The 21321-nt window shown below is 36.7% G+C and overlaps 1 protein-coding gene and 1 long non-coding RNA gene across 3 annotated transcripts; one reads left to right on the top strand and one right to left on the bottom strand.

The window, feature by feature from the left end:
* Positions 1-8097: 8097 nt before the first annotated feature.
* On the top strand, positions 8098-18297 carry LOC127263655 (DEAD-box ATP-dependent RNA helicase 46-like). Of its 2 annotated transcripts, none has more exons than XM_051292787.1 (8): positions 8098-8356; positions 8569-9832; positions 10076-10303; positions 14916-14984; positions 15515-15784; positions 15870-16220; positions 16541-16818; positions 16943-18297. In XM_051292787.1, the coding sequence occupies exons 2-8, from the start codon at positions 8579-8581 to the stop codon at positions 17994-17996; spliced, it is 3504 nt and encodes a 1167-aa protein (XP_051148744.1). In that variant the 5' UTR covers positions 8098-8356; positions 8569-8578; the 3' UTR covers positions 17997-18297. The 2 variants fall into 2 exon arrangements, with proteins under 2 accessions (XP_051148744.1, XP_051148743.1); XM_051292786.1 differs by having other exon boundaries at positions 8101-8356; positions 8564-9832.
* Positions 18298-18351: 54 nt separating this feature from the next.
* LOC127263657 (uncharacterized) lies at positions 18352-19501 on the bottom strand. Its single transcript, XR_007841538.1, has 2 exons — positions 18982-19501; positions 18352-18879 (listed from the first exon to the last, which is right to left on the bottom strand). It is a non-coding gene; the product is annotated as an uncharacterized LOC127263657 (long non-coding RNA).
* Between the last annotated feature and the right edge of the window lie 1820 nt (positions 19502-21321).

The raw sequence follows: 21321 nt of genomic DNA, 5'->3' as shown, positions 1-21321 counted from the left end.
TACAGATTAGACTACACTAAGTCTAAAAAACTACAACATGAATTATCATAGCCAATATTAGAAATAAATAGCCATACATACTCCCCTTTAAAGATGAACCCCTGTAAGTTGAGAAATTTTATTATTGGTGCTAATTATAATTTCCTCACACTTGAATTTTTGTCCGCCCTCGAACATTTACAGTTGACACCGAGGAGGAACTACAGTTAAACCAAACAACAAGTCATGACTAGCTTTTAATTTTTCCCAAAACAAAATGCAACAACAGCTAAAAGACATTTAACCAAACATATTTAGCGCAAGGGCAGTGGTTAAAACTAATTCCAACATCGATCGAAATAAACCACATTGCAATCATTAGGTATAGCACAATCTAATTTAACTAAAATCGTAAATTAGAACAGCCTATAAGCCAATATATCACACAACAGCTCAAAAAATATATAAAATCATCATTTGAAATTTTAGAGAAGAATAACTAAAAGTGCAAAACTAAATGTAAACTCTTAATAAGTTAGTGCGAAATTATATGAAAACTCTTCATAAAGAAAATAAAAAGTAAAAAGGATAGTTCATTTGTGCATTTTCCATAAAAGAAAACTAGAAAACATAAAATCATTAAAAATGTGTTTGCAATTACTAATTTTTTTTCTAACCATTTAAAAAAGCAAATTTCACCTAGAAGTGGGAAGACAACGAAGAGTTCTTCTTTCACAGAGCTAAGTAGAAAATCAGATATTATTTCAAAGCCTTTAAATTCATTTAAGAAGAGCCATCATCCTATCATTACTCTGTAGGATCCTCGAAACAATTGTTCAATGTGATTTATTTAATACAGAAACACCTAAAAACTATACAAAATGGATTCCAAAGGAAACACTCGAGTCACCACCAATGCTTATTCACTTTATTATATCAATAGAAATTCAAAAAACAATAGACAACCATCTCATACCTGCTAACATAAGGGAAATTGAATTCTATTATAAAAATCAATAACAACCTCAAAAGTAAACCTCAAATTAAGCCCAACAAAGACAATTTACCTCACAAAAATTAAGTCATAGTTTAATTTAAGCTCAAAAGGTTTCATATTTCAATCCACCATCAAAACTTTTTGCAACCACAAACAATAATTCAAAGAAGAAGACTACATTCAAGTTAGAATTAACAATGCCTATCATTATGAAATATCAATCCAAATCATCGAATATGCCTCAAAATAAGCTTATTTCACAAAACATCAACTAGAAACCACAAAACAAGAACAAGAACTCCCAAGAAAAACTAAATTCAATTCGAAGTTGTCACTTAGGCAGTATCAATCCAAAACAACTAACTACATGCCCCTATATCACACCAATGTTCTAACCAGGTTGAAATTCCTTAAAAAATCAATACCAATCTTAAATCAAACATAATAAGAACAATTAACCTTATAATCGTGACTGAGAAGAAGGGAACAAAAAAAGAAATTTCACAAAAACTAGTGTCCATAAATAAAGCACAATGGAACAATTTTACCTGATAATCAATTGAAGGGGAAGATAGAAAAATACCCAAACAAAAAATTTTAAATGAGATGAGGAGATGACGGCATCGGAAATGATGGTGGATGGAGAGGCTGTGGTCACGGTGGCGAGTGGTGGCAGAACGGAGATGGTCTGGGCGGCGTTCCACGGCTGGGGGTGGTGGGGCATCGGGTTTGGGCAGAGGCAGGCACGATGGTGAGGGGGAGCAGTGGTGCAGCGTTGACCTGTTGAAGTGTCGCCGGCGATTGGACAGTGGTGAGAGGAAGAGGAGTAGATGGTCGAGCCGTCGAGGGCACCGTCGATTGGGGTCTGCGGATGGAAAAGAATCGATTTGGGGGAAAACCCTTTTGAATCGATGTGAATTTTGTCTTAGTATACTTTTTCAGTGACTTTATTTATTATTTTTTTTTTTGAATTTTAAAATATATTTATATAGTTTTTTAAATTTTTATTTATAATTATAAGATTAATCTTTTTGTTACAATCTAAAGTGCATAACAAATATAATTAGTTAGGATAATATTTCTTTTAATATGTAGTTGTTACGGATAATTATCAAAACAAATTATTATTTTTTTCTTAAATTTCAAAATAATTTTATATGAATTTTTCTATTTTTATAATTAAAATATTGACTTTTTATTACGGTTTGAATTCTGTAACAAAGACATATAGGACGACATATTGTCCTATATGTATTTGTTAGGGATAACTTATCGAAGCAAAGAAAAAAAAAAGTAGGCTACCGAAAATAACTTTTTGTATCGATTAATTTTGCAACAAAAACTTCTTTTTGTAACGAATTTATTGTTACGGGCAGTTTAGGCGCTACAAAAAGTCAATTTTTTGGTAGTGCAAAGAGTTTGGAAAAGTTGCGAGTCATGAAGACAACGGTGAAAAATAATTGAAGTTGACAAGAAAATCTTCAAACAAGAAGTCGCCAAGCTATGCTATGATGAGCTTGGCGTGTAATGCATTTTAACTCAGCTAGCTTTAAAATAAGGCTGTCTTTTGAGCGACGGACAGCCCAAGTGATTGCATAATGATGATGCTGGAACAGGGTGATTCCGGGGCACTTGAACTGATCCTGCCGATACTAAGATAAACATTGGTATTTGTGGTGCAAGATGCACGAAAGGAAAAGTTGGCGCTTCGAGAAAGTTTGAGACAAGTAGGATCAACACTCGACTTTTTTGTCATTATTGCTTGCAGTTGGAAGGCTGGACTCGCCGATGTTGTGATTGCTTCACTGAAAGAAAGTTCGGACTGATTAGGAAGCTGGTCGAACATATGTTTCCGAAAAAAAAAAATGCATTTTTAACTGCACAAATAGCTGCCTATGAGGTTTAACTTTGAGTTGCTCCCATTAATCCAAGTCGGAAAGTATGAAATTGATGATATTGGGTCTATTAGTTTTTTGAAGATCGCATTGAATGTTATCGGTAACTTTAGTGAGGTATTTTTTGGTATGTTTGGTTATCAAATCGATCTAATGGATGTAGACTCATTGTGGCGAGCTATCATTTTTTTATGGCACGTCAATCGATCTTTCCTCTTTGGTGATTCAGGTATATATATTTCACAAAATATATATATTTTTTATCTAATATTCAATAATTTGTGAAATATAGGAGACATTATTTTGCCACACAAAATTCCATAGATAATGGCAGGCCGATTCCAGAGGATTTTGATCAATCGTATCAAAACAAATTAGGCGAACACAACAAGTTGTGTTAGCGTCAGGTCCAAACATCTAAATCGGACCAATCAATAGTAATTTATGATTAGCAATGACCCAAAAGAATACAAGCCCAATGAAATGGTAAATTAAGCCGGCCTGATTGATGATTTTCAAATTTGGACGTGTGAAGTGGAAGATAGTGGAGTTAATTTCCATAAAAAAGACATTAAAATGTGAAATAAGGGAGGGTGCTAGTTGCATGAAGATTACACAAACCCTTGAAGTTGTCAATGAGAAGTAATTATGGAGAAGAAATATGCAAGCAATTGTGGGGAGGAAATGCAAATGAACAAAATACAAACAAACAAAATGCAAATGATCGTTGGGGAGACATTGCAAAGAGTTTAAATGCATGAATGCAAAATTGAATGTGCATTTTGATAATATGAAAGACCAACCGTTCAGGGAAGAAGACAACCACATCTTCTCCACAAATTTATCATTTTATTTTCTTTATTTTTGCATTTTTTTAGAATAATGTTAAATCCAATCTTGAATCATGCAACTTGTTTGCGTCGTACATTATTCAATTAATTTGCATTTTCTTTTCCTAAATTTATCGCATATTGATATCACCGGAGAATCGCAGCAAATTGCCTAGAAACCAACAATCATCAATTATTTTATAGGTCAACAAAATTAAAAATATTTCAAATAATTCCACAAAATTCATTAATTTTACTTGAAAAATACTTTAAAATTCAAATCTTCAAATTAATTATAAATTTGAAATCCCTTATGTTTAATATTTTAGATAATTTTGTGTTTTGTTTGTGGGTTTAGATTTTTGAATAGTAAAATGTTGAATTTGAATAGTTATTTAATTTGATATAAATAGATGTTACGTGATGTTTTATATGTAAAATATATTTATAGTATAATATAAATAAATAATTATTTGATTTGATATTTTGAAAGAAAAAAATCCGAAAAAAATTTATGGTAAAATACAAAAAAAAACACAATCTAATATTTTATCATGTTAAATACTTTCTACAATCAAATAACATATTTTAATTATAAAAAAATATCTTCTCATATGAGTTGGAAATGAATGGGATTGAATCTACGCTGTAAATTTGGAATACTCAAAAATATTTTCATTTTGTTGGTGAGTGTTCGTTCATTCTTTTTAAGGTGCTGAGTAAATTGTTAAAATGCCACAATTCAATATAAACTTAAACGAGCTTTTAATACACACTATATTAGAGCATGTGCAACACTAGGTTCTTTATCCATAAAAACAGGTTTGTGTTATGTGTCATGCCACATATAAAAATTATATATAAAAAATATAATGTTAAGTCCATAACGATTTTTTTTCTGAAATTTTCTCTCTCCTCTACGTAAAGGAGAGAGTAAATATAGTATTTTTTTAATATTTTTTTATTGTTTTTAATTAATATAATTTATTTTAAAATATTATATATAATAATAATTAAAAAGGATTATTATTTTTATTTTTGAAAGTATTAATATGTAACTTAATATTAAATATAATAATATAAATTTATTGAATTTTTAATTAAAAATAAATAAAATTTAAGAAAAAAATATTAATTAGAAATAAAAAATTTCTTACATAAAAATATTATTATATGTATATAGTAATATTATAATAAAAAATTAAATAAATTTTTTTATTAAATAAAATAATAAATTTGCTAATAGTGAAGAAAGAGAAATTTGGAGAATTTGAAACTTGGTTCTACAATGGGTGTAAAAAATTAAATGAATTATTAAGAGTTCTTAAGCTGACGTAACAGAGAGAGAAAACTCGGGGAACGCAATACGGTTTCTGCATGGCACATGGTCCTAGGGCTGTGTAGTTTAAAATTTTTTGAGTTTGAATTTTTAGATTGTGGACAAAATCAGACCGTATACGAAACTGTGCACTTTGAATTGCAAATAGCGGTTCCTTTATAGCACATGGTCTTAGGGCAGTGTAGTTTAAAACTTTTTGAGCTTCCATTTTTAGATTGTGGATAAAATCACAATGCATACAGAACTGTGCACTTTGAATTGCATTCTATTAATTTTATAAACGAAGAGTCTAGGGTTATCACGAATCACGCTCGGCGCATCCAACTATAGTAGGAAACGAAAATCGTCCTGTTGATACGGTAATTTCAAAATATAGTTTCATTGGATATATTGAGTATCTTAATGCGGTTCAATCAACCTGTGTAATGAGTTTGATTAGAGGATTCGCATGATTGTTTGGGTTTTGAAAACTGGTTGAGTTGTGTTACTATTTAAAATATACTCAAAATTTCCTGGTAGATGTAGTTTAATTTCTTTATGATATACGACACTAGAGATTACCAATTTGTAATGTTTTTTGAGTTTGGATTATTGATTCTTGGATCATTTATCTGTTTATATTTGAATGCTCGAGGTTTTTGCGTTTCTATTTTGTTTTTAAATTTACTCATTAGTATAAAGAAATTACAACATTATGGGCAATAATGTTTTCTTTTTTTACCTTTGAAGGTATCCGCAAAACATATGTAGCTAAAATACTTGATATGATTATTTCGGGAACATTAAAAATTTGAATAAAAAATAAATGAGATGGGAGGTAAGTGGCGGGGATGCTATTGTTTAAAATTTTGATCTATGATCATTTTTTAAACAAATTGTATCCACACACTACACACACTTTATATGAATTATGTGGCCTAAATAGAACTTTGGCCCGGCCCTCACATCAGACACGCAATGCGCCTAGTTGACCCGGATTCGACCTTTGACCTGTGCTCACGAGATACCATCCTGACTGTTTGTTCTAGGGTTTAAATATGTTCCATTCAATTATTTATACAAAATATATATATATATACTTGCTCAAACTGCCGGTTACGATTTATCAAAATATCAAATCGAAATTGAACCTTCCGAATGACGGTTTCAATTACGATTTGAGAGTTTTGATTACGGCTTATAAAGCACCGGTTTATATATATTCATTTTTAATAATTTTTTATTTTCTATTTTTTTTTTAAATTTGAATTTTATTTAAAAGTAATTAAATTCGATTTTAATTTTATTTAGATATATTTATTATTTATTTATTATGTAAAAATCATATATATAAATAATTGATTAGATTGTTATTATATAAAAAAATAATTAAAATAATAAATTTAGCAGAAAATTAGATTAAATTTTAAATTAAAACAAAAAAAAATTATAAAATTATTGACGTAATAGATAAGAAGATAATTTAAATTAAATATGAGTATATAATAAAAAATTGCAAAAGAACTGTACACTTTGATTTGCATTTCATTAATTTTATAAACGAAGAAGCTAAGGTTATCACGAATCACGCTTGGCACATCCAACTGCAGTAGGAAACGAAAATAGTTCTCTTGATACGGTAATTTCGAAATATAGTTTTATTGGGTGGATTGAGTATCTTAATACGTTCAATAAACCTGTTTAATGAGGTTTTTTTTTTTTTTTTTTTTGATAACGTGGGAACCCGCGCAGCCGCTACTAGAAAGTGCGCATGGGATAAACTCCGGCAGAACCTAATACTTTGCAAATTAGGTCCGACAGACAAGTAACCTGTTTAATGAGTTTGATTAGAGGATTCGAGTGACTGTTTGAGTTCTGAAAGCTTGTTAGTTGTGTTACTGTTTAAAATATACTCAAAATTTTATGGTAGATGTAATTTGATTTATTTATGATATACACCAATAGATATTGCCAATTCGTAATGTTTATTGAGTTTGGATTATTGATTCTTGGATCATTTATCTGTTTATATTTGTATATTTGAAGTTTTTGCCCATGTGGTCTGCTTTTAAATTTATTCATTAGTATAAAGAAATTACAACACCAAAGAACCGCGCCCATCAGACACCATCCTCATAATCCGTTCTAGGGTTTAAATATGATCCATTCAATTCTTTACACAAAATATATATAGATTTGTCTAAACGGTTCAAATTGTCGATTACGGTCTCTCAAAATATCAAATCGAAACTGAACCTTACGAATGACGGTTTCGATTACAGTTTGATTGTTTCGATTACGATTTATAAACCGATTACGGTTTTAACCGCCAGTATATATATATATATTCATTTTTAATAAAATTTTTTCTTTTCTTTTTTTTTTTTTAAAATTTGAATTTTATTTAAAAATAATTAAATTTGATTTTAATTTTATTTAGATATATTTATTATTTAAAAATCATATATATATAAGTAAGTAATTACATTGTTATAATATAAAATTAATTAAAATAATAAATGTAGTAGATGATTAAATTAAATTTTAAATTAAAAAAAATAAAAAAAATTATAAAATTATTGATATAATAGATGATAAGATAATTTAAATTAAATATAATTATATAATAAAAAATTAAAAAAATTTAAAATATACTACTATTATAATATTATTATTTTTCAGTATTATTAATAATTATTTATAATTAATATTAATATTATTTTTATTTTTATAAAAATTTAATTATAAATATATTAATATTATTATAAAATACAAAGAATTTTAATTTTTACCATAATCAACCTTCACACATCCACCCAAGTTCTTCTCTATCTTCTTCCTTTCTCCTCCTTTTCTCGATCTTCTTCTTCAACCGGCTGCGTCTTGCCCTTCCCCTGGGAGAATATTATTCTTTTTTAAAAAAAGTCAAACCGCAACAGTAAATCGGCGGTTTGAACCGTCTGTTCCGGTTTAAAAAACTACAAAAAAGCGAAACCGAACAGTCAGAATTTCTAACGGTTATGCCAGCTGTCGGTTCGAACCGCCGGTTGATCGAAACCGAATGGGCAAGTTATGGGGGAGAGAGAGAAGCCGCAAGTCTCTCTCATTTTCATCTACTCTCGCTTTCTCACTCTAAACTTTCTTCCAAGTTCTCTCGCGCGATTCTCTCTGGCTCTGGTGGTGGTATATCTTCTCTGGTGCCTTTATCTTGTTTCAATTGTGGAGATTTGGCACGAATCCATTCCCCTATTCTGGCGTTTCGAGCTACAAAGGGTTTGTTCGTCATCAGTCGGCTTGCGGTTGTGTTTGTGGTGTTATTTTTGTCCGCTCCTTTACCGTAAGCCTCTATTCTTTGGTTTGGGGGTTGCTTTGGGTGTGGTGAAGGGTTCTTTGTGCCGGTTTGTTTTGATATTTTGTGTGTAGATTTTGAGTTGTTGGGTGATTTGGGGCTGAGCCTTTCTTTGATTTGATTATTATTTTATTATATGCTATATTTCATATAAACTTGAGTAATTTGGGGATTGAATGTAATCGGATGGTGCAGTGCAGTGAGTTTTGAATGGCCACGGCTGAGGCATCACCGAGTACCCTTGGGCCCAGATATGCTCCAGATGATCCAACTCTACCTGAACCTTGGAAAGGATTAATTGATGGAAGCACAGGCGTTTTGTATTACTGGAATCCTGAAACAAATGTTACCCAGTATGAAAAACCCTCGACTTTACAACCACCTTTGCCTTCTAGGCCCCCACCTGTAGCATCCACATCTACGACGAATGCTGTACTTTCATTCAAAGCCTCACAGCCAGACGGTATCCAAAACCATCACTTGATGCAAACTCAGCATCCACAGGGGATGCTTATAAGTTCATCCTTGCAGCAACAGAGTCAGTTAGCACCACAGGGCACTCGTCAGCAAGTAGTGGCCCCTGGGCAGCTGCAAGGTTCACATTTGGGGCTGACGATGCAGCAGGCCCCTTCAGCTCCTGAGGAAACAAAGCATCAGGTCCCTCTGGGACAAATGCATATTGAGCCCGGGCATCAGGGAGTTGTGCAGCAAATTCCTATGCAGCCAGGGCACCAATCCCCTTATCAGCCAATGCCCCGTGTTCAGCATGGACAAATGTATCCAGGTACACAAATGGGAACTTCACATGGTTTTCAATTCACTCCTCAGCACACGCAGTTCATGGTGCCTCAACAGAGCATGCCACTACAAGGACCACAAAGCTCCTCCCAACAGTCTCAGCATTTAAATCAGATGTCTCACAGACAAGATCATAAAGTGGATCTTGGTCCCAGAGATGAAACTGATTATTTTCAAGGAAAAAAAGTTTCGCCATCGCATCCACTTGTAATTCAGGGACAGTCATTTCCCCATCACCATGAACCAAAAATTGGAGTCCCTCACAGAGATAATCTTGAGTTTCAGCAGGTGAATCAACCAGTGTTTTCGACAGCTCAACAAACTGGGGCACCTGTGCAGAACTTGTCAGTTGGAACTAATTCCCCGCACACACAAAACATGAACGTTCGACCGAGTCTGCCATATGGTGGATCATCTGCTAATGTGCAACATAACAACCCTTCAGTTCAGGTGCAACAAAAAGGGGTAGAACCAACACATCCACAATATGGTTCTAGGTTTCAAACTCAACTTGACCCTGGGCTGATGCATGACAAGATGCAATACGACGAAAGCCATCTTGCTAGGGCTAAAAATGAATATTTTTATAATGCAACAAAGGATGCCAATATATTGGCTCATCAGCTACCCAAACTCGCACCGTTACCTATGACAAGAAATCAACAGGTAAATTTGTTGGACATCATGCTCAGTATTGTTGCCTCATAAATATTTTTGGGTAAAATGATATTTGGCATAGAATGCACGACAACTAGTGTATTTTTACATGAACGATCTTTTAGTAATGCTACTTTCCGGTTATAGTTTACAAGTTTTATGCAACATGCATCTGTAAAGCCATGGATTTTTTTTTTTTTTTTTGCTATAATAGTGACATTTCATTTTTTTCTTTTTATTTTATTTTATCAGGAAGCAAGGATGAGCGAATTGCCTTCTCAAAACTCTGTCCCCATTCTTCCAGGCAGTTTGAATGGAGGGCCTCCCTTGCATGGTGGCTATGATCTTTCATCTGCTGCCCTGCCTTATCCTGGAAATGCTTTTGTGAGGCCTCCTTCAGCAGTGACAAGACCTTCTGACCCTACTACCCAGTTATCTGCAGCTGAAATTTATTGTCAAAAGCACGAAGTAACAGCCACTGTACGTATTTCATGGATTTGTTGTCTCTGAATATTTAGTAGCATCAAATCATTCAATTTGTGCATTCTCTTGTGTTCCTTTAACTAATGCCTTGCAACACATTTTCTGAGGAATGGCAATACATCTTGTCAAACAATTCTTCTTTATTGTATGGAAGAGAGTCAATGCACACCTTGCAATTATTGTTTATGAACAAACATATTGATCTGAGCATTTTAAGTGAATATGCAGATATTTCCATTTCTTTTCCATACAAGCCATAGATCCAATCTCAACAATTCATATTGTAGAATATCGCTGTTTTTTTTTTTTTATTTATTATTGACGTCAAAAGAAAGAATGATTTTACAATATACAAAATCCTAATATATTAAAACAATACAAAATACCTAAACTGCCCTCGTACTATTATAAATACAAAAATACCCCTATACATAATAGATCTAACACTCCCTTTCAAACTGGAGAATACAAATCGTATGATCCAAGTTTGTCACATAAAAATTTAATTTGAGGGCCTCTAAGAGATTTGGTAAGAATGTCTGCAAGTTGCTCATTCGAAGCAACATGGTGAGTGACGATGCATCCAGATAATACCTTCTCCCGAATAAAATGACAATCAATCTCTATATGTTTAGTCCTCTCATGAAACGCCGGATCAAATACAATATGCAAGGCAGCTTGAGTGTCACAAGATTTTCATTTCTGAAACTTCCACTATCTTGAGTTCATAAAGAAACTGTTTTACCCAAATAAGTTCACATGTCGCTAATGCCATGGCTCGATATTCTGCCTTTGCACTTGAGCAAGCAACAACATTCTGTTTCTTACTTTTCCATGAGATAAGGTTACCTCCCACAAATATGCAATATCCCGAAGTAGAGAGTCTATCAACTGGGGATTCTGCCCAATCAACATCTGAGTAGCCAATTACTTCAGTGTGACCTTGATTAGTGTACAATAATCCTCTACCAGGAGACCCTTTGATGTACTTCAAGATTCGAATGACAACATCTAAGTGACTATAGCATGGAGACTGAAGAAATTGACACGCAACACTTACAGCAAAAGAGATATGAGGTCAAGTAAGTGTGAGATAGTTAAGCTTACCAAACATTCTACGATATCTTTCTGCGTCAGCTAATGGCTCCCCCTTTCCTGGAAAAAGCTTCAAATTTAGATCCATGGGAGAGTCTACTGGGTTGCAGTCAGACAAACCAGTTTCTTGAAGAATATCCAATGCGTACATCCGTTGTGAAAGAACAATACCATCACGTGATTGAGCAATCTCAATACCAACAAAGTACTTCAATGGTCACATATCCTTAGTTTGGAAATGCTTAAATAGATGTTGCTTTAATTGAGTGGCCTCTTCTTATCATTTCCAGTGATAACAATATCATCAACGTACACAAGAAGGTATAAACACTTACCACTTGATGTGTGCTTATAAAAGACAGAATGGTCTAATGCGCTTCGAATCATGCCAAACTCTTGTATAACACTGTTAAATCGACCGAACCAGGCATGCGGAGATTGTTTCAATCCATAAAGCGAACGGCGTAGTTTGCAAATAAGACCAGACTTCCCCTGAGCAACAAATCCAGGTTGTTGCCCCATATAAATTTCCTCATGAAGTTCGCCTGTAGAAATGCATTCTTAATATCAAGCAGATGAAAAGGCCAGGAATGCATAACAACCAAAGCAATAAAAAGACGGAGGGAAGACATTTTGGCAACAAATGAGAAGGTTTCAGTATAATCCTCACCAAAGATCTGTGTGAAGCTCTTAGCCACGAAATGGGCCTTGAGACGAGCAACTTGACCATATGAATCAACTTTAACTGCATAAACCCAACGACAAGTCACGAGAGACTTACCTAAAGGCAAAGGCACCAAAGTCCTAAGTACCATTAGCATGCAAAGCAACCATTTCATCTACCATTGCCTGTCGCCAACCTGGGTGAGAATGAGCTTCACGAAGGGATTTAGGAAAGGAGACGGAAGATAAGTTTGACACAAAGGTATAGTATATGGGAGACAAACGATGAAAACTAAAAAAATTGTAAATGGGATGAGGATTACGAGAAGAACGAGTACCTCGTCGTAGCGGTGCAGGATCCGGCAGGATAGGAGCCGCAGGAGAAGAAGACAATGGCAAGTCTTGACAGCCAAGACAATCGATAAACGCTGGAGGAACATGACCGGTTGAACCATCTGAAGGGAACATTTGTGGGCGAGAACGACGACTATAAACCTGAAGAGGAGGACGCGAAAGAAGAGAAGAGAATGGAATAGGTAACACATGGCTGACAGACGGGATCAAAGTTGACGGAGAGAAATAAGATGTAGACTAAAAAAATGTAACATGGGCTGAAAAGTAATACCTACGAGTATCAGGAGAGAAACACTTATAACCATTTTGAACCCTAGAATAGCCAAGGAATACACACTTCAGCGCATGTGGAGCTAACTTATCCCGACCCAAGGAGTGATCATGCACAAATGCAGTACACCTAAAGACACGAAGGGGTAAATGATATAAAGGATCTTTAGGGAACAATATATAGTGGAGAATTTTATTCTGGAGAACCAAGGACGGCATGCGGTTGATAAGATAACAGGCAGCAAGAACAACATCAACCCAAAACTGGAAAGGAACATGATGATGTACAAGCAAAGTACGAGCAGTCCAATAAGGTGGCGATTTTTGCGTTCAGCCAGCCCATTTTGCTGAGGAGTATAGGCACAAGAGGACTGATGTAAAATACCATGAGATGACATAAACTGAGTCATAGGAGTAGAGAAGTATTCAGTGGCATTATCCGTCCAAAGTATTTTAAGGGAGACACCAAACTGATATTGAATTTCATCATAAAATAAAGCCAAGTACATCTTGAGAAGATTAAATGGACAATGAGGAACAAAAATAACGGAGGATAAGGGAACACATGGCAATGGTTGAGCATCACCGACAACCTTAACAGAAATTCGTGACCCATCAGCTAAAGTAACATCAGGTAATGAGGTAGACTTATGAAATTCGGAAAACAATTTTGGATTACCAGATAGGTAATGAGAGGCGCCAGAATCAAGTACCCATGGTCCAAGAGAGGTACCAGTGTGAGCGACAGAGACAACGGGTGAATGAGATGACTGCTTTGAAGCTTGGTATGCAAGATACTCCTCATAGTCTGAACCAGTCAAAGTGACAGAATTACCCGATAACTGAGGAGTTTCAACCTGCGCAACAACAGCCCGAGGTGGCCGGCTATGCAATTTAAAACATTTATCACGAGTATGGCCCCACATGTTGCAATAAGTGCAGCGTGGACGAGAGGTCGCACGAGAGCTCCCATGATGACTAGGATCACCTCGCATATGTGAAGAAGGTGAAGCTAGTAGAGCAGACTTGTCTCCTGAATCAATAATCGGATGTGCTACAGAGGAGACACGTAATCAGCGAGAATAAACATCATCAAGAGTCGGAACTGTTGAGCTGGAAAGGAGTTTATCACGAACCGGACTCAAATCTGGACCAAGACCAACTAGTGCACACACCATGTAGAATGTATCACGCTGAGCAAGCTCCTCCGCAGCCGTTTTTCCTGGAGGTAAAACTGAATTGAGTTCAGCTTTGATGGATGAAAGTTTACTGAGATACTCCGGAATTGTCAATCCGGGTTGACGAAGATTGACCAAATTAGATACCACAATGTAGAGGCACTGAATATCATTGGTATATAGAGTCTTCGCATGTCTCCAGAGATCACAGCAGTTTGTAAAACTGGTAAAAATTGGATGAAGGCTTGGATCAATAGATTGTCAAAGCAAACTGTATAATAAAGCATCAGCCTTAAGCCATGCAACTTTCTCAGGGTCAGCAATCTGAGTGGACGAAATAACAAGGTGATTTGCCAAACCTTGATCCATACACCACATTTGGACAGCTTTAGACTAAGAGCCATAGTTAGAATCCCCAACCAATCGTTCATTAGCAATAGCCAGGGTTGGAGAAAGAACACCCGCAAAAGAAGTAGAAGTAGACATGTTTGGGGCAATATTTGAATTGAAGAGAAATCTATAAATTCAGAATCACAAAAGCAACGGAAATCTAAGCCACAACCTAATAACAATCCAACCTAGGAGGAGAAATCCGAACAGCCTTAATGGACAACCAGACCGAAGGAAAGAAAAGAGGACGGCGCAGCGGGCGGCGCGGCCGGATTGGGTGGATGACAAGATCACGGTGGCTTTGATACCATAAAGAATATTGCTGTTTTTCCGTTTATTATTATTATTAACGTCAAAAGAAAGAATGATTTTATAATATACAAACCCTAATATATTAAAATTATACAAAATACCTAAACTGCCCTCGTACTGTCATAAATACAAAAATACCCCTATACATAATATATCTAACACATATAATATTAAGTTCAATTGGAAATGCATGAGTCATTGTTGCTTGTGATTTGCAGTGTTCCCACTGACTTAAATAATTTTGGTTAGTGCAAGGAGCCTTGGTGTTTATTACAGATATTTTCATTTAGATGTCTTCATATGATTATTTGAATTGAGTCTATATTTGTCTGTTTAATTTTATCAAGGGAGAAGATGTTCCAGCTCCATATATGACATTTGAAGCCACTGGATTTCCGCCAGAAATACTACAGGAGGTAAGTGCTTGAACCTGTTTAATTCATTTTTGATAATTCTATGATGAGAGTTTTGCCCAGCTTTCTACATGATTCATGAAATTCATGCTTTTTAGCTTATCGGATCTAACTTGACGCAGGTGCGATATTTGCTCCACAGGAGGAGCACATGTCGTACGCTGCAGTGCTATGCTCATGTCTATACAACAACTATTCTCAGTTTTTGAGGCTGCAAAATGGACTGTTGGAGCCTTCCTATAGCACTATTTCTTGAAGGGTGCTACATCCAATTCACACTATATACGTGACTGGGTTACTAGCTTATTGGCTCTGCTTCTGTTTTATTTCCTCCATTTTTTGCTTCAAGTTGCTTCAGTAAGCAACCACACTCATGATTTTTTCTTTAAGCATTCATTATTTGGGGTTTTGTTCTCTCTTTTTCTTGTAAAAACTTTTTCTCAGCATTAGGCTAAACATTTCCTACATTGTGTGGTGTGCAGCTTTGTTTTCAAAACTATATTTGGAGTCATATTTTCTCTATTTTATTGCAGATGCATTTTGCGGGTTTTTCAGCTCCCACTCCAATTCAAGCTCAAACATGGCCCATTACTTTGCAAAACCGGGATGTAGTTGCTATTGCAAAGACTGGCTCTGGGAAAACATTGGGATATTTGATCCCAGCATTCATTCATATCAGACGGCGGCATAACAATCCTCAGAATGGTCCAACAGTACTTGTATTGGCTCCAACTAGGGAGCTTGCCACCCAAATCCAGGATGAAGCAATCAAATTTGGTCGATCCTCGAGAGTGTCCTGCACGGTAGACCTTCAGATCTCATTCTTTGTAATTAGCATTAATATATGCTTATATATTTTTTGAAATGGGCAACTGGTTACCTTGGTAGTGCTTATATGGCGGGGCTCTTAAAGGCCCTCAGCTGAAAGAGCTAGATCGTGGGGCTGATATAGTTGTGGCAACTCCTGGTCGACTTAACGACATACTTGAAATGAAGCGGATTGACTTTAGGCAGGTCTCACTCCTTGTTCTTGATGAGGCTGATAGAATGCTGGATATGGGATTTGAGCCACAGATTCGTAAGATTGTTAATGAAATTCCTCCAAGAAGGCAAACACTTATGTATACTGCAACATGGCCCAAAGAAGTCCGGAAGATAGCAAGTGATCTTCTTTTCAACCCAGTACAGGTCAACATTGGCAGTGTTGATGAACTTGCTGCAAACAAATCTATCACACAGGTCATTGTTTGCGTCAGTTGGCTTCTAAAATCATTTTACTAGTTATTTGTGCCATGACATTTGCCCTACTTCCAACTAAATATTTTCTTAATGTCTTTTGGTCTTTACGTAAAAATTACTTGTAAAATGAATGTTTTGCCTGTGAAAGGCCATTATTATTCTGGTGTTCAAAATGAGATGATGTGTGGCAGGAGAAATCAGTTATCTCCACAGCTTCAATTTTGTTCTCATCTTTCCTAGTTATTATGTTAAACTTGTTGGAATGACTTTTTCCTTGTACAATTATCAATTCCCTTCTCTAAAGAGTTACTTCCATGCAGTATGTTGAAGTAGTCCCTGAAATGGAGAAGCAGAGGCGGCTGGAACAAATTCTTAGATCCCAAGAACGTGGTTCAAAGGTCATTATATTTTGCTCTACTAAGAAGTTGTGTGACCAGCTAGCACGTATCCTTGGCCGTTACTTTGGGGCAGCTGCAATACATGGAGACAAATCTCAAGGCGAGCGAGACTGGGTCTTGAATCAATTTCGGATGGGCAAAGCCCCGGTTCTTGTTGCTACTGATGTTGCTGCTCGAGGACTTGATATAAGAGACATAAGGTCAATAGTTTTGCACTGGCATCATGACAGCAATGTCTTACCATTCCCTTTACTAGTTCTTAGGTTAGTTAGCATTCTCTATGTTGGATATTTATTTTTTACTAGTTTGATATTTGGTGTGCAGGGTGGTTATAAACTATGACTTTCCAACCGGTATTGAAGACTATGTTCACCGTATTGGGCGAACTGGGAGAGCTGGTGCTACAGGGGTTTCATACACTTTCTTCTCGGAGCAAGACTGGAAGTATGCTCCTGACCTTATTAAAGTTTTAGAAGGTGCTAATCAAGTTGTGCCTACTGAGATACGGGATATAGCAGTACGTGGTGGACCTACTTTTGGCAAGGATAGAGGTGGTATGAGTCGTTTTGATGCTGCTGATGGTGGTGGTGGTCGTTGGGACTCGGGCAGTCGTGGTGCCCCAAGGGATGGGGGCTTTGGCGGTCGTGCAGGGATGAGGGATGGAGGGCGTGGGGGAATTAGGGATGGAGGTTTTAGTGGTCGTGGAGGAATGAGGGATGGCGGCTTTGGCAGCCGCGGGCGTGGGCGTGTGGGGGGAAGGGATGGCGGTTTTGGTGGATCCGGTGGTCGGATTGGATGGGAAAGGGGTGGACGTGGTGGTCCACATGATCGGTTCAACAATATGGATACACGAGGGCGGGGTAGAGGGCGTGGGCGAGGACGATTTGATAACCGCAGGGACAGCCCAGATAGAAGTAGGGGGAGAAGTATGAGCCGAAGCCCTGAAAGAGTTCGAACGTGGGATTACAGTAGAAGCCGCAGTCGGAGCAGAAGCAGCAGGGACAAGAGTAGGAATAGGAGTAGGAGCAGGAGCAGAAGCAGAAGTTGGAGCAGAGATAGGAGGAGTTATAGCAGAAGTCGAAGCAGGAGCAGAAGCAGAAGCAGCTGGTCAAGCCGCAGCCGGAGCAGGAGCAGGAGCAGAAGTCGCGGCAGCTATGAGAGAAGGCGGCCTCGGCGTCCAACAAAATTTGATCAGATTGAAGTTCCAGCAGTAGCAGCAGCAGCAGTACCCATTGTGGAATCGGAAGGAAAGTTGCCAATGTCTCCTCCTGGACCCAACACCGGAGCTGCCGCCGCTGCTGCTGCTGCTGCTGCTGCTGCTGCTGCGGATTCTTCTTCGTTGGATCGAAATACTCTGTCTTCTCAACCAAGACAATAAGAATGATAGTAAAGGTATTAACAGTTAGCTAGCTAGCCGCCTGATATTATCTTGATCTCGCTTTCCCTTGCCTTGCCTTGACTTGTCAAGGGAAGAAGAAAGGAAGAGATGATCTTGAAATATCATTACCCAGACAGCCAGGCTGTGGGAGGGAGGGATTGTTGCATTGGATTTACGTATTGAATTGAATTTAGTACATTACCTTGCCGTACCTGCTGCTGCCCGCTTGTATTACGTTACGTTACAATCATTTTTCTTTTTTTCTTAAATTATGACTTTGGAATCCGCAAACTAGACCAGGTAAAAATCTCTGTTCACCCCTCGCGCCACTAAAACGATTTGGATGCATTCAAGAGGACAAAAGCTGGTGTTTTAAAATATCAGCCACACGCCTGAACGTAGAACAACAATTACTGAAAAGTTCTGCTGGGCAAAAACTAAAGTCGGTTATAAACTGTCGTTGTTCCGAGCAGCATCGATCATAAATCCATCCGTCTCTTTCAAAATCAAATGAGAAAAAGGACAAACTTACATATGATCTCTCAGCGCATTTTGGGGAGAACCAGCTAGCTTCTGTTTCCAATTAAGTGTGCAACTTAACAAGTTTTGTCGAGCTATAGAAAATCGAGGCTGGTAGGACTAAGCGCCTCAATAAGTGCTGAATTGTTATTGCTGTTCTTGATGAACCCATTGGCTGCTTGGGCAAGAATCCCTAGTCCCCTCGGCGCTTGAAGCCACTCGCAATAGAAGACCAAACTTTAGTCGAAAAGGAGCACATGAAGAAGAGGTGAGCAATATTTTTCAGATGTTCCTCGCACAAGTCACATATCAGATTGAGATATAGAAACATGAGTCGATTCTTGATTTGAGTTTTCCCAAAGCGCTAAGCCAGAAGATAAATGAATGTTCAGGCTGGCATAAAAAATGCCCAAACTGACGGCGCAAACGCCCTTGTCACGGAAAGTATCATATACATGAGAAATACCTTTTGTATTCGACCCAAACCAAAAGTTCAGTTGGTCTTTGGCCTGTTTGGCAGAACCGAAACAGTGAATGAGCTTGTCTTGAATCTGGACTAAGTAGCAAACAAAATACGAGCAATAAGAGGGCAATCTCTGCCAGAAGTTTTGAGATCCAAAATAGCAGTGGTGCTCGTCCGACTGAAGCAACCAAATAAATTTGGTAAGAAGAGAGAAGTTCCAAGTAGGGAGGGATCGAAGGCAAGACGCCCTTCTTCTTTTGGAGAACATAATATTTTCTACCCAACCGCAATCAAAAAGCTCTTTCAAAGAAAAATTCGACATAGTTTCGAAATAGGGTGGAGCACTATGGGGGGCATGGGGAATACGGATAGCCAAAAGCAGCATAAACCTTGAATCACCGATCAAATAAGCTCAAGCCCCCCATCATATATAATACAAGTTGCAACCACTCTAGCGTCTTATAAGTTAACAAATCAAATGAATTAATCCATCAAATCGAGTTTAGGCTTTTCCGGGGCACTTTTAACGCCCATACTTAATGGCACTTGGCCACGTTGAAATCCCGTGACCAAAATGAGCTGATTTTCTTAAGGAATCGATGAACCAACCACCAGGATATTGAATTTTGAAACATTGAGAGACCATAAGCAGCCCCAAACTTATCCAAATAGTTCATGAGAATTCCCATTGAATGAGCATTAACCCAAGAGAGGAGAATAATATTGGCATGGATTAGGATCATCTCCATGAATAGAACTCGAAAGGAAATATCTAATATATTCGGGAAAATGGTAAATCAAACTTAAAAATAAAGAATCGAAAGAAAAATAGGATATATCGAATTCCGAAAGTAATCCATGAACTGTCTGAGGCTACCGATGCATCTTCTGTCTCTCACTCAATTGCATCCGAAGCTCAAACAATCGATTTGTCCTATTGTAACTGGAATCACTCCAACTCTAAGGAACCTCTCCAAAGGTAGCTAGGGTAAACTTTGTCTAATTGTTTGTCAAGTCTAGATTGTGTGCGCAACAAGAAAATATAAGACACTATACATACTAAGTGGTACATTAATCTAAGCCACACATCATGAGTGGCAATTTAATCTATGCCATACATCTTTATTAAGATCAAAGGATCATAACTTTCAAGCAAATAAGTAACTTCAACCAAGTTTGGGTTGCAATTGGTCCATCTAAGATCGAGTTTGAATTATTCGAAGCCGTGTCAAATATCATCGGCAAAAGACAAATGGCTGATCTTGAGGGGCTAGCAGCATAGGAGATAACTCATCTCAAGCTCCTGACATAACTAATTCAAGATCGGAGAAAAGTATTCCATACAAATAATGAAGATCTTTTCCTCCTTTGATGTAGTAGTAATACACTCCACCAATCATAATTAAAATATTTTCTCATTTTATGAAGCAACATGTCTCACAAGAAAGGCCAAAAAATCGATTCGAAAGCTTTTTGAAAATCAAGTTTGATCATACATCTTGGTAAGCTTCTCTTTGTAGGAATCCTTATTTTGAGAATTCAAGAAATCAAATGATGATTAAACATTTAGCATATTTTCAAAACTGTATTATGGTGAATGAAAAATAGATGAGATGATATCATTATCCACGCCACATAATTATGTGCCGAACTAAGTTGCAAACTCAGATCGAGTGTCGAACTGATTCGGTGAGCTCACGGGTTAGATTTAGAAGTCCAAACAAACTCTATCTATACTAAATGGATAAGTCATATCTTAGAATTAATTTTCATATCTAAAATTTGAGATCGTATATAGTGAGATATAATTCTTGAAATCATACCCTACAAGATATGATTCTCAATATGGTTGTTACCTAGATTAGAGGCAACCATATTAAGAGAGAATCCTCAAAGTTTGTTAAGTGGAAAGTCTATAAATAGGTTTGACCATTAGCCCTAAAGGCTACACACACATAAGCCAACACACTCTCATCCTTGTTCATCAAGTTTCTTGCTAGTGGTGCTGCTTCGAGAGGTTATAAGTCGTTTTACCTTTAGAAGTGATACAGATATACCAGAGTACTACCAGCTGTAATTCACTCTATGGGAAGAGGTCTTCCTCGACTTGGCTTCCTTCCCACTTCCCCATTATCGCCCTAAAATTTCCAACAATAGCAGAGAGAAATAAGGGTGATAATAAATCCTGATACACCAACACTATCCTTCCTCCACGGAAAATTAACTTTCTTTTATGACTGAAATCGATGAAGCTTTGTCTACTCTGATAAATGCAGTTACCACTAGGAATGCAACCACCTCTAGAGCCACTGAACCCGACGCTGCCGGACTTGCCCAGCCGCT

The sequence above is a fragment of the Andrographis paniculata genome, unplaced genomic scaffold (assembly GCF_009805555.1).
Source record: "Andrographis paniculata isolate CXL003 unplaced genomic scaffold, ASM980555v1 Contig69END, whole genome shotgun sequence".
Lineage (NCBI taxonomy): Eukaryota > Viridiplantae > Streptophyta > Magnoliopsida > Lamiales > Acanthaceae > Andrographis > Andrographis paniculata.
The sequence above is the reverse complement of the archived record's forward strand: the minus strand, read 5'-3'. Positions and strand labels throughout refer to the sequence as shown.

Coding starts and splice junctions, on each gene's coding strand:
- LOC127263655 (XM_051292787.1), top strand. CDS start 8,579: ATGGCCACGGCTGAGGCATCACCGAGTACCCTTGGGCCCAGATATGCT. Junction 15,785..15,869: donor CCTCGAGAGTGTCCTGCACG/GTAGACCTTCAG, acceptor TTACCTTGGTAG/TGCTTATATGGCGGGGCTCT. Junction 16,819..16,942: donor CTTGATATAAGAGACATAAG/GTCAATAGTTTT, acceptor TTTGGTGTGCAG/GGTGGTTATAAACTATGACT.